General features: G+C 32.7%; 1 protein-coding gene and 1 non-coding gene across 6 annotated transcripts in view; both read left to right on the forward strand.

Annotated features, from left to right (window-relative positions):
* The window catches only part of Prestin (solute carrier family 26 member prestin), a 31,661-nt gene extending 21,805 nt beyond the window's left edge, over positions 1-9,856 (forward strand). For all 5 annotated transcript variants that reach the window (XM_085201060.1, XM_085201051.1, XM_085201041.1 and 2 more), the window contains 14 exons: positions 119-264; positions 553-616; positions 2,007-2,083; positions 3,195-3,359; positions 3,759-3,863; positions 4,326-4,459; positions 4,891-5,053; positions 5,390-5,470; positions 5,855-6,018; positions 6,354-6,434; positions 6,652-6,775; positions 7,470-7,637; positions 7,929-8,055; positions 8,394-9,856. In XM_085201060.1, coding sequence (XP_085057186.1) covers positions 119-264; positions 553-616; positions 2,007-2,083; positions 3,195-3,359; positions 3,759-3,863; positions 4,326-4,459; positions 4,891-5,053; positions 5,390-5,470; positions 5,855-6,018; positions 6,354-6,434; positions 6,652-6,775; positions 7,470-7,637; positions 7,929-8,055; positions 8,394-8,536 — 1,742 coding nt within the window. In that variant the 3' untranslated portion in view covers positions 8,537-9,856. The remainder of the gene's footprint in view (positions 1-118; positions 265-552; positions 617-2,006; positions 2,084-3,194; positions 3,360-3,758; positions 3,864-4,325; positions 4,460-4,890; positions 5,054-5,389; positions 5,471-5,854; positions 6,019-6,353; positions 6,435-6,651; positions 6,776-7,469; positions 7,638-7,928; positions 8,056-8,393) is intronic.
* TRNAW-CCA (transfer RNA tryptophan (anticodon CCA)) lies at positions 2,640-2,711 on the forward strand. Its single transcript has one exon. It is a non-coding gene; the product is annotated as a tRNA-Trp (tRNA).
* Positions 9,857-13,908: the final 4,052 nt, after the last annotated feature.

The following is a 13,908-nucleotide window of genomic DNA, read 5'->3' on the forward strand; positions in this document are numbered from 1 at the left end:
CCCCTGCACCATGACTGGCCTCAATTCTCTTTAATCTGTTAATACTATACCTACTACTTATAGCTATTTTTATCCTATAATTTATCAATGCAATTAATATTACTTATATTTGATCCAGGTATGGCGTACGCGATGCTTGCCGAGGTACCGCCAATAGTCGGTCTGTACATGGCGTTCTTCCCAGTACTAATCTACGTGATATTCGGCACTTCCCCCCATGTCTCTATGGGGACGTTCGCCGTAGCTTGCCTTATGGCGGGGAAGGTATTTAATAATAAATTATTTTATATGGTTTTTTGAGGCCAGTCGTGGCGCAGAGATTCTCACTCGAAGAAATGAAATATTTAATATAGATGGAAAGAGAGGAGAGCAATGTCTTAACACTAGGCTTCCTCTGCCTACCCTGTTACATGCGGGATACAGCGTGAAGCTGAAAAAAAAAACATCTAAATTTGAACTGACAATTATCATGTACAATAGAATATTATACATTTTAGCGTTTATTAAATTTAATTATTGAATTTCTCTTAATTGTGATTTGTTTTTCTGAAGGTGGTGACACAATATTCAACGCGACCGGAAATAATAGGCATTGTTAATGCTACAGCTAGCGGAGGTACGGCTTAAACTAATATAATATCTATTTTTTTTTTAAATAACAGATTGTAAAAAAAATCTTGAACTTAGCTATTTATAAGAATGGTAGACAAATTAATTTTGTTTATTTATGTTTAAATCGACCCCTAGCTTGTTCTTTCAAATAATATTAAGGTATAGGAAACCGCAAACAAAAAAGTATTTTTTTAAATATTTTTCTTCCCTAAAAAAAATCTGTCTTTTTATATCTACGCAGTTTCAATTTAATTTCTAATAAAATAGTTACCATATGCAATTTAAAATCCAAATTGATTACACTCTTTAAAAATATGCTATTTTTAGCTATCAACGTCACTATGTTTGATTGTCGTGAGTCTTCAAGACACAATTTAAAAAATTAGTAACGGGTATTTCCCTTTTCGCTGAGGAGAATATTTTCCTGTCATTATATATTCTAATTAATATAATTTAATAATTTTTTTACAAAATCCAATTGATATTTTAAAATACTATTATTCGAAAACTATAATACATATATTCTTTATTGTTATTGATCGTAACATAATGTGATATAGCCGTTGACAGCTTTCTCTCTCCTTCTCGATAAATGGACGATTTGAATCAGTTCCTGAGATTACCGCGTTTGACCAAACAAACACTCCGGCTTAATGATATTACGTATTTAAAGTATAGGAACGATAATCAGAATCACTATTAATTTTAAGTTTTCCTCCTAACCTTAGATAACGTTTATTGTTGATAACCTTGATATTATTACAAAAATTTCAAGTGTCATTATTTTATAATAACTTATAATCAATTTGAGATAAATTGGCTTATTAACTTTTTTAGCAAAAGATAAAACGCACCTAGTATCATTTCTGTAATTAATTATATAATTAAATTTTATTAAAATAAATAAATAATTATGACATTTATTAAAATAAAAAAATAAAAAATTGCGAGGCCAGTTGTGACTCAGTGGCGGGCATAAGTGCGACTGTAAATGCGATAGATTATGGGTTCGATTCCCACTCGGTGAAATGAATTAGTTTCATCTCCTTGGTAACAAGATAAAGCAAGGCATAGATTGAAAATAGGAAAATTCCATTAATAGGATTTGAACCCACAAACATCGATAACTTTCATTTGGTCACAACTCACGACATACAATCGCATCAACTTGGTATTTATTCTTTATTTAATTTATTATGTAATTATCTTAGCTATCGAATATTAAGTTACACTACGGTGGACGAGCCATGGCCGTCTTGAAGTTAGGCATTGTGAACTTTTGCGCATTGTTCATTCGGGAAGGAAAAAATAACAACAAACCACAACTCGTTGACCTTACTATATACATAATGTACCTGCAAATATATTTAAATTGCATTTTTCATATATTACAGGTCCCGATATAATAACCACTGGATATTCTCCCTTACAAGTTCTAAGTATACTCACGTTGACTGTTGGCCTGTTGCAAGTAAGTAAATGTATTTTAATAAAAAAAATCACTCACACAGCAGGGTAGACAGAGGGAACCTAGGAACCTCGTGTTAAGGCACTTTTTTTGCCCACTTTCCGCTACAAAAATATACAATAGATAAATTAAAGAACTCTATACCGTATAGTTGTACAGCATGATGCGCCAGATATGTAAAAATATGCAAATAACCTATACTAATATTAAAATAATTTAAATATAACTATAAAATAATAAAATATAAATAATAATAATAAAAGATTAAACAATTTAGCTTTAATATTATTTGACTCGCTAAAAAAACTTTTATAGAAAACCCATTAAATTTTTAACATTACGGGATCCGCGCTCTTGGCAATTGAAACGCTCTGACCACTAAGCTTACGTTCACGAACAGCTTGTACGTTGTCTAAGAGGTGCAGGTTCAAATTCTGATGTGATCAAAATTTTTTATATGTAGAATGACAGTTAAATAATTATTAAAAAAAGATTTATAAAATCGGTATAAATAATATCAAAGTAGAAATAGACTTTTAATTTGAAACCTTCTAGTACCGACTCCGTGGCGCAACGGTAGCGCGTCTGACTCCAGATCAGAAGGTTGCGTGTTCAAATCACGTCGGGGTCATTAGTTCCGGCCATATTTCTTATTAACTTTTTAATTTTCTTTTTTTTTTTATATATATATATATATATATATATTATTGTTTGTATTATTTTTTGTTTTTGTAGTTTGATATATTAAAAAAATAATATGATTTTATTTTAACCATGTTAAAGTTGAATGTTTTATTGTATTTTAAAATTAAATAATTATTATTTATTAGAAGTAATTTGGTTTAAGTATAAAAAATGTTCTGAATATGATCCCAACGGTTGCGGATTCGATTCCTACTCGAGAAAATTTGTAACTTAATATTTTCATTTCCTTGTAGCAGGATTCGTTAAGTTACTCATGAAATGCATTAAAAAATTCGATGGTACGTGCTAAACGAAGTGTTTTAACACTATGTTTTCTCAGCCTACCATGCTTGCATGCTATATTAACACTTTTCTTTCAAAATAAAAGAAAAATACCCTTAAATTAATTAATTTTATTTTTAATTTTCAGGTTATAATGTGGATAATGCGTCTAGGCGCAGTGTCAACGTTGCTCTCAGAGCCTCTGGTATCTGGGTTCACCACCGCCGCCTCGTTCCACGTACTGTCCTCACAATTGAAGGATTTGTTTGGTATTAAATTACCTAAACTGGGATCAAATTATAAAGTAGTGTTTGTGAGTATGGTTTTTTGTGTATTTTTTTATACATGGTGTTTGGGCTTTTTATGATTGGATAAGACAAAAAAAAAGAAACAAAAAAGTGGAACGGAAAGTGATATTTTTTTTCCATACATGTAAAAAGATACAATATTTATGTATACTGTGCTATATGTTTTTAATAATAACATTAAATTTAATTTTTGACTTTCCCAATTAATTTTCCCATTTATTTACTTTCTGCATTTTTATTATTTTCTTTGTCAAAAAATGCTACTAAAATAAAGAATCAAAAATAATAATATATTTTAATAAAGACTTTATCTATCTATTTATTAGAATTTTGAAGTATTACAACTTATAAGTTATTATATATACGTAGTTCTAATGTTTTTCTTTTTATTATGCTTATTTCAGACGGCCATAGAAATAGTGAAGAATATGCCAAACGCAAATTGGACGGCGTTCGCGATATCAGCGTTGGCCTGTACCATCATAGCTTTGAACAATGAAGTTCTTAAAGTGAGTTATTTATATTTATTGTAACTATTAATATAATTTAGGGAACAGAATGTCTTAACACTAGTTTCCCTGTACCTACCCTGCTATATGCGGGATACGCCGTAAAGCTGCGTGCGGCTATAAACGTAACAGGCAGTGTGTTCGATTCCCACTCGAGGAAAAGAAATTGTAATATTTTCAATCTACCTTCTGGTGACGGGACAAAAGCGTGGCATTGAGTTCCACCACTCAATATGCTTAATGCCTTAAGACATCTGAGAAATTTCTTTGGAAATTCTTATTCGTCCAATTTTCTATGCTAGTGGTACTATACTATAATTTAAAAATGTAATGTCATAATTAAAAAATGTATATATATTATTAATAAACGAAGCCTTGATTTTTTAAAATATAAAATCGACAGCAAATACATTATATAATCTCTAAATAATAATAATTATATACATTACTTCTTTATTCCAGCCATGGGTAAGCAAGAGAAGTCGTGTGCCAGTGCCTATAGAACTTTTAGCTATAGTTATCGGTACATTAGTATCAAAATTCGTAGATCTGAAAGGACACTATGGAATCTCCTTAGTGGGAACAATACCTACTGGGTAAGTGATGTTTTTTATAGGAAAAAAATATTACTGAGTAAAAAAAATATTAGTGACTAAATGAGGCCATTGTAGCACAAGCTTGTGAGTTGTACGTGACGGCTATGGGTTCGATTCCTCGGGGGAATGAATTATTATTTAATGATATTTTCATTTGTTCGCTCTGGTAACAAAGGAAAAGCGCGGCGTTGAGTTGCTACTGAGTAAGGCACTGAAGGACTGGTAATGCCTCAAATATCGGCGGAAATGGGGAACAGAGTGGCTTAACACTAGATTTCCTCTACCTACCTTTCTATAATCGAGATACAGGTGAAGCTGAAAGCGTGCTTTTCCTAGACGTAAAGAGATAATCTATATTGTACCTAATTTGTCTTATATTATTTAATATAATAATGCTTCTAAATAAACTAACATAATACTTATATTAACAGTTTACCAGAACCCACGGTGCCCGCCATAGAGCTCCTCCCCACCATCGCCTTAGACGCGTTCACCATCACCATGGTGACGTACACAATATCCATGTCGATGGCCTTGATATTTGCTTCCAAGGACAAATATGAGATCGATGCTAATCAAGAACTTTTGGCTTTGGTAAGGTTTTTTTACTTATATGCGTTTTGACTTTATTTTGTGTTGTTTTTAATGATATGATGATATAGTACGGTTGACGAGCCGTGGCTGCTGCAAAGTTACCTTTTTACAAAGGAAAATTTAAGATATTATATATTTTAATTGTTAAAGTGTTTAAAATGTGTAAGATGCCCTTGTGGCGTACATAGAAAATATCTGACTGTAAATATAACAGTTGTAGGTAAAAAAAGTTACTTTTCTATTAGTTGTGATTTGTTTATATCAAAAGTCTTATTAAATTTAGACTTATTTTTAAATAAATAAAGTAATATTATTTAATATTGTATTGTATTTCAGGGCACAAGTAATGTGTTCGGTTCTTTCTTCTTCTGTGCTCCACTCTGCGCCAGCTTGTCCAGATCTTATATACAATATCAGGTAAATAATATTATTAGATAATTATCATTATTATATTTAGGGGTAGCGGCACAAGCTCTATGTAATAGTGACTGTAAATGCGACAGTTATGGGGTCGATTCCCACTAGTAATAAATATTAAATATTTTCTTTTTCTTATTAGCGTTGAATTTCGCCATTCAATACGCAATGTCTCGAAAACTGGACGTTGCGTCGGGGACGGAGTGTCCTAACACTAAATTCAACAGGGTGAAGGCAAAACAGAGTGGAATGTATTTTTAAAACAAATTGTTCTCCACTTTCCGCTTGCTTTTAAAACAAAACATTGATATAAGCAATATTTTTTTAATTATATATTTTTATCTTAATTTATATCTAATTTTATCTATCTATCTTTTAATCCAGGCAGGCAGTAAAACTGGTGTAACTTCGATAGTTTCTGCGAGTTTGATACTATGCGTGTTATTGTGGGTTGGTCCTTTCTTTGAACTGTTACCTCGTTGCGTGTTGGCCTCCATCATAGTGGTGTCTTTGAAGGGCATGTTCATGCAAGTTAAGGAACTGGCTAAGTTAGTATGAGTTTTTGTTATTTGGTATTCATTTGGTATCTCTGGTAACGAGGTAAAGTGCGGTGAGTTCCGCCACTCGACACGTAATTCTTTGAGATTTCGGTGAAAAGTGGAGAACGGAAGTGCCCAGACACTAGGTTAACAGGTTTCCTCTGTCTACCATAGTATGTGTGGCATACAGCGTAAAGTTAAAAAAATAAAATATAAAAGTTTTTCTTGTTAATTGGTATGAAATATATTAAAGTGAAGATAATAAATTTAAAAATAATGTCATATTTAAAATAAAAAAAAATATATGAAGAGTAAATTACAATATTACGCTTAATTTATTGCAGATTTTGGAGGCTAAGCAAATTGGATGCCATCGTGTGGCTTGTCACTTTCTTGACGACAATGTTAGTTAACATTGATATTGGGTAAGTCTATATTGTTTGTTTAAGACGGATCTCACCGCCGCGCCGAAAATAATTTAAATATATTTATTCCTCAGAGTAGGAATCGAATCCACAACCATCGCGTGTATAGCCAGATACTCTACCACTGCCACGACGGCTCTAACGGCTAAAAATATATAATTTTTTATTTTTATAGTACAAATATAAAATATTAATATTGTATTTTTATTGTTTACAGTCTCGGCGCAGGTTTAATAGCAAGTGTAGGAACGTTGTTCGTTCGCTCACAGAAACCTTATACTTGCCTTTTGGGGAGAGTTCTCGACACTGACTTATATTTGGATATTAAGAGATATAGAGCTGTAAGTTATACTTTATTTTTTTTAATACATTTTCTAAATCACAAAAATTTCACAGTTCACTGCATTCAATTGCCGTATTCTTGCTAATTCTGTAGATTTTCTTCAATGCTTATTACTTAAATTATATAAAAATAATTTAATTTTGTGACAACAACACGCCACGGCTCATCCATTCCATTTCCATATCATTATAAAAGGATAATATAAAATATTGTAAAACACCCATTATTATTATATTAATTATAATAAACATCCACCATCTTGCTAAATCTATGATTCCAATTTGGTATTTTAAAGAGTACGGGTACCTTTTATCTGCAATTAAACGCATTTTCTTTTATTTTTTTCAATAGTTAAAAAACTTTAAATTTCATTTTCTTCAAAGGTTTGACAGATCTTTGACAAGCTTATCAAACTTTGACAATATTAAATATGTCATAAGTAAACTATGATTATATATTCTATAAAAAGTTCTTATATGTATATTTTTTAATGCTTACTGTCGAATTGTGGAAATATTCGTGTTAAACTATTTTTTTAAGTGTGAAATGTTCTTCTAAATAGGTTTAAGCATTTCCAAAATTTTGTAAAATACGTTATGCTAACTTGTATGAAATATTATAAAAATCCCTCCGCTCGCAGGAACGTATGACCTTAGATAAATAACATAATATTTGTATTTTTTCTTTCACAGGCCGAAGAGATCCCCGGCATAAAAATCTTCCACTACTGCGGTGGCCTCAACTTTGCTAGTAAAAACCTGTTCCGAGCGACTTTGTTCAGAAAGATCGGTTATCTCAAATCTGAAGAAGAGAGTGACACCAAGGAATCTTTTGAGTGGGACTCGAATTATAGTAATAAGGTAATGTAACATATAAATAAATAAAAATAAACAAATACTTATAACTGATAATTTACAAATAATATCAAAAGATTTAATAATAACCACCATATCATAAAAATATAGCTCATTATTTTTAGGGGCTCTTATGTATTAAATGTTAATAGAATTTTTCATTTAAAATTTTTATATATATAATTAGAATATATTTTAGTTTTTTTTTTGATAATTTGAACCCACAACTATATCCATCTAAACATTATTTAAATACCGTTAAAAGCTAATATTATTTCATCCCTTTTCATATTTTAGGTGCAATGTGTAATAATCGATGCTACGGCCTTGTCTTATGTGGACGCACCAGGAATAAAGAGTTTGGTGGCGGCCCAAAGGGAATTAGTGGCTAATACTGTCACAGTTTTACTTGCTGGGGCTAATGGTAAGATAATTGTTCTTTTTTTTAACCTCACGCTGTATCCCGCATATGGCATGGTAGAGGGAACCTAGTGTCAAGACACTCCATTCCGCCCTAATTTCCAAAATATTTCAAGACGAGGTTAAGTGGCGGAACTCCACGCCTCGCTTTGTCTCGATACAACTACCTTTGGTTTGCTATATATAGGAGATGTTTAAAGCTAAGCTAAGCTAAAAGTCGGGTATTTCTAATAATTACGTTTAAATATGAAACGCAGCAGAATTTCGGGGAAGTCGGTTAGGGTACCTTAGGTTACTTCAAGGTTAATGCACCATATATTAAAAAAAATATTTTCGTTCTAGGTCCAGTATTAGAAATGATAGAGCGTTTCAATACATTAGAATCGGAACGACTTCAACTTGACACTTTCCCAACCGTCCACGACGCGGTCGTGTTCTACAAAATGTTGGAAGCCAAGAAAGAAACTATTACGATACAAACGTAAAGGAAACGAAGGTTACTTTTCATATTATTTAAATGTTTTCGCCAGTATTTCATTTCGCGAAGTGCCTTGTTTATTTAGTAGTTTTTCTTTTTTTTGGGATAGAGAAAGATTTTGTGATATGCCATATTGTTTTTCACTTTTTTTATATGATATTCTTTTAAATAAAGTGATAATTGATATTATCTATAAATCAAATATTAATTTGATGAATAATTTAATGAAAAATGTTTAAATTGTATGTATTTATGGTCCTTTTTCGTCTTAAAACATGAAATATAACCTTAATGTATACTTAGACGCAGTTAGTAGCATTCAATTTTTAAATATTCAATTATATTCATTAAAAAAACGTTTAGAAAATGCCTGAAACACAAGAACAAATAGTGATGTGTTTCTAATTTTCTCTATCCCGAATAAGTAATAGTGACGTATCTTTTACAGATAAAAAGACAATATTTACTTATTATAATAACATATTGTATTGTATAAGTAAAGTACGAAACCAAAATATAAAAAAGTATTTTTTGTAAATAAGTAAATACTTAACTAAGCTATCAAAGATAATTTAAAAAGTGAATAGATACTTAATTGTAAATATTAAATTAATTTTGACTTTTTTTAATATATATATATAATGGTGCTACAGATTATAAAATTTTGCAATGCCTATTAATGTTTTTTAGTATGAAGTTTAAACAATAAAAAAACTAAGTCATTCAAAAAATCTTTTGAAATTGAAATCAAATTTGAAATATATTTTTATATGGCAACACAAATTTTGGCAATTTCTACTTAATAATAAATAAACGGTAAACTGAAGCTTTGTAAATTAGTTTTTAGTTTTACATTCAATTTCTGCATATAGAAAGAAGAATTGAAGAGAAGAATTAAAATTAACTTTTGATTGAATTTGAAGTAACGCCTATTGTTTCTATAGATTTACGACTTTCAAACATTTTACTATAAAAGTATAAAACAATTTTGTTTTACCGTACAACCTCTTTCGTGAGTTCTCCATTCAACGTGACACTGGCGAAGTGATTTTGTGCTCAACTGGCACGCTCGGAACGCCATATTAGAAAGAACAGAACAGAACAATTTTGTTTGTATTAAAGAACTTGGACGGAATCTAAGAGGCGCGGGTTCAAATTCGATTTGATTTTTATATGGAATTTCAATGTATATAATATTAAGTAAACGAATAGTTATTTAGAAGATGAATGTTATAAAAAATAGTTTGTAGTTTTGTGTCATTGTGATATTTTGTACCTAAAGATGTATTTGTACTTATTTAAAGTTTAATATATTTGTTATATTTAATATTTTTGTGTCATTTCCTATCGCTAAATATATTTTTTTTACCCTTAATAATATCTTTTTCAGAATATACATTGTTTTTGTTCTGTTTTATTTTTAACAGTTGATAGAACAAAAAATTTAATAAAAATCCCAGAAAATATTGTAAGTTATACCAAATATAAAATCTGTCCACTGATAGTAAGGGATAGCGCGTACTGGTGATTTTTGTCAGGGTGACAATACATTTTTTCTCACTGACATGTCACCATACTTTTCGCGACTGCGCGCACTTGCGATGACAGTGACGAAATTTTTTACATTTCATAAAATGGATTACAAATAAATAATCGTCAGATCGCGTTTGATGTAGTCAATACACGATTTGGAAATTCTGTGTTTAAATTCTATTTTCATTTGGTTATCATTTGTATTGCAAGTTAATTTTGTTTCATTATTATTAGTTTTAGTCTTTAGTGTAGTTTAAATAATAGTTGTGTTAAATTCTATTCTTGTATTTTAAATTTTCCCGTATGTGTCATATTTGACAGGAGGAATGGAGACTAGGCCAGAACCGGATCCTCCTGATCAGGACGACGATTTTTTTTTCGCGCCTGATTCCGATCCATCTCCAAATTCTCAATCTTCCAGAAAACGCCATAATATTGACCAAAATATAGGTTCACTCAAAAGGACAATTATTGATCCTTCCGCTGCGATCCCTTCGATCCAAACTATTCATATCAACCCTTCCTTTGATGATCTCCTTAATTTTTATTGCGATTCTGATTCTGGCCCTTATATAGTTCACGTCTCCCGTCTTGAATCAGAGCCATTAGCAGGTCTATCTATAAAGGCTCTTAAATTTGATGAGTTTCTTTATAAGAATAAAATTGGAAATATTAATAAAGAAGGGGTTAAAAGCATCGGCCGTAACAAAATAAGTATACAGTTTTCATCTGCTTAATCCTCTTTTGACCACTCACAAGTACAAGGCTTTCATCCCTACCTTAAGTGTTACTCGTATGGGCTTGGTGCGGGATGTGCCGATAGAATGGTCCATGCAAGCTTTCACGGAAAGTTTGGAACTTCCGTCAGGGTGTGGCCCTGTTTTAAAAGCGAGAAGACTAAATCGGAAACAGATTATTGATGGGACTGCTAGTTGGGTACCTACCCAATCAGTAGTCCTAACTTTTAGAGGTCAGGTATTGCCAAAAAAAATATTTATGTTCTATAATGCTCTGAATGTTGGAATGTATAATTTACCGACTATTCAATGTCATAATTGTTGTAGATTTGGTCTCACTAAAAACATCTGCCGTTCAAAGCCAAGGTATTTCAAATGTTCCCAGCCTCACTCAGGTGAATCATGCATAATCTCTGGTCATAATATTTCTTGTCTTAATTGCTCTGGCAACCATTCTGCAATAGATCAAATTTGCCCAGAGCACGCGAGGCAGCGTTTGATTAAAAAAGCAATGTCGCAAGAAAATATTTCCTTTTCCCAGGCTTCTGCTCAGTTTCCTCATTCGCGCAAACCTTATGCTGAGGTGGCAAAACATCTTGCTTCTCACACTGCTCCCCCTCATACTCAGCCCTCTATTGAAAGTACATCTTCCTCCAACAATCATTCTCATACCACTTCCTCATATAAAAAACAGTCATCCCATCTGCTCGTCCTCATTCTCCAAGTCCACCTGGCTATGACAAATTAATATCATCGTAATATCATCTCTTTAGATTCATCCGCTCTTGGTAATGGTTGTGCCATTAATACTCCCTCATCCCATTCTCCATCTACTGAACAACTCTTGCATACTCTTCTACTCATTTTGACTAATCATTTTTCTCCCATTCATGGTATTAATTGCCAACTGAACAACGCAGCTCCTATCACCCTTAATGCTCCTTCATCCTCCATTACTCTTGTCCATGGACTCAATAAAAATAATTCAGTGGAACTGTAAAAGTCTCTCTCAGAGGAAGCCTGATCTAATTAACTTGATTCAAAAATATAAGCCTGTTATACTTGCCATCTCTGAAACCTGGTTGAGGCCTGGTGTACGGTTTCGTGTGCCTGGTTTCTCTTGTTTGAGGGATGACAGGTGTGATGGATATGCAGGTAGTGCTTTTTTAATCAATCGCTCGTTTCCTTTTTCGCGCGTTTCCCTTCCTTCCCATAGCCTCAATTTTAATGTTGTGGCAGTTAAAGCCTTTGATATTACTTTTGTTTCGTTTTACATTCCCCATCCTCATTCTTCTCTAGGTGCAGATATTCAGTTAATTTTATCAAGTCTCTCCCGGCCACTCATCGTCCTCGGTGACTTTAGCTCCCACCACACGGCATGGGGCTGCCATTACTGTGACAGTTTTGCATTACAGTTATTGGACATTTTTGATGATGCAAATGTCTGTTTTGTTAACGATGGTTCGCCAACTCACAGAGTTTACCCGCATCAGAATCCTAAGAGTGCAGTTGATTTGACCCTTTGTTCTCCTTGTTTGGCTCCTTGCCTTAATTGGGAAGTTCTCTCATCATTCTTCGGCAGCGATCATTTTCCTATCATTGTTTCTTTGCGGAATAGATCATCTCCTCCTTCCGCCCCAAACCCTCTGTTGCCTTATCGGTTGAATAGAGCTAATTGGTTGGAGTTTTCGTTATTTGTGGATTCCCAACTCTGCAGTTTTTCCAATGTTAATGCAGATAATTCCTTGGCTTGCTATGAACATTTTATTAACATTTTATACTCTGCAGCTGATTCTAATATTCCTCGTAAGCGGAATGGTTGTAAATTATTATCATCTCCTCCTTGGTGGGACGATGATTGCACTGCTGCTATTAAAAATCGCAAAGCTGCTGAACGGAAATATATCCAGTGTATGACCCTCTCAAATTTTATAGTTTACCAGAAAATAGCAGCCCAAACAAAAAGACTATTTAAAAACAAAAAGAAAAAGGGTTGGCTTCGGTTTTGCCAGTCATTGCACCCTCACACTCCATCCGCTAGAGTTTGGAAATATATCAAAATTTTCCGATCCTCCATTACTGATTCGTCCAATGAATCTTCTTGGCTAAAAAATTTTATGTGTAGTCTTGCTCCCCCCTTTGTTCCTAACTTCGATTGCTTTAACTCTCCCCTCTCATCGCAGGTTGATGTTATGGATATCTCCTTTTCTATTAATGAACTCCAATGTGCTTTAAATGGCTTAGCTGACTCTTCGCCTGGTGTAGATGGTATTCCTTATTCGTTTCTTACAAATATTAGCATTCCTGCAAAAAAAGTATATCTTTCTATTGTTAATTCATTTTTAGAATCCTGTTTTGTTCCTTCATCCTGGAAAACTCAAGTTATAATCCCAATTCTAAAACCTGGGAAAGATCCCAAAGAGTCTTCTTCGTACCGTCCCATTGCCTTGTCTTCCACGGTATGCAAAGTTATGGAGCGTTTAATAAAAAATAGACTAGACTGGGTAATGGAAAGTAGGGGATTACTCCCTAAGTCTCAATTTGGATTTAAAAAGGTCTTGGCACGATCGATAGCCTTAGTGTCCTCACATCAGAAATTCGCCTTAGCTTTGCTAAGGGTGAATATCTTTTAGGTGTTTTTTTGGATATAAGCTCCGCATACGATAGCGTCATTCTTTCTAACCTTAAATTTAAAATGCTTCGTCTCGTCTCCTAAATTATCTCATTTCATTTTTAATCTCTTTTCCGGCAGATCTATTTGAATCAGGCATCAAGGCAACCTTTTTCCTCCTAGAACTCTTTGGAATGGCCTTCCTCAGGGTTCCGTGCTGAGCCCTCTTTTATATAGCTTTTATATTGGGTATAATATTGACCTTGATAAATCAGTTGATAGCTTTTGCAATATCCTGCAATACGCAGACGATATTGTGTTGTATTTTAGCTCCAAAAACATTGTCGAAATTGTAAGTAGAATTAGCAGCGCATTATATTATTTAGGTGTTTGGCTATCTATGCATGAGTTATTTTTGTCAGTACCTAAAAGTAGTGTGGTTATTTTTACACGTAAAAGATATATTCCTGTGGTCAATATTGTCTATAACAATCAAAG

Source organism: Heliconius melpomene, chromosome 2 (assembly GCF_056956725.1).
Source record: "Heliconius melpomene rosina isolate 202511_hmr_F chromosome 2, ASM5695672v1, whole genome shotgun sequence".
Taxonomy (NCBI): Eukaryota; Metazoa; Arthropoda; class Insecta; order Lepidoptera; family Nymphalidae; genus Heliconius; species Heliconius melpomene.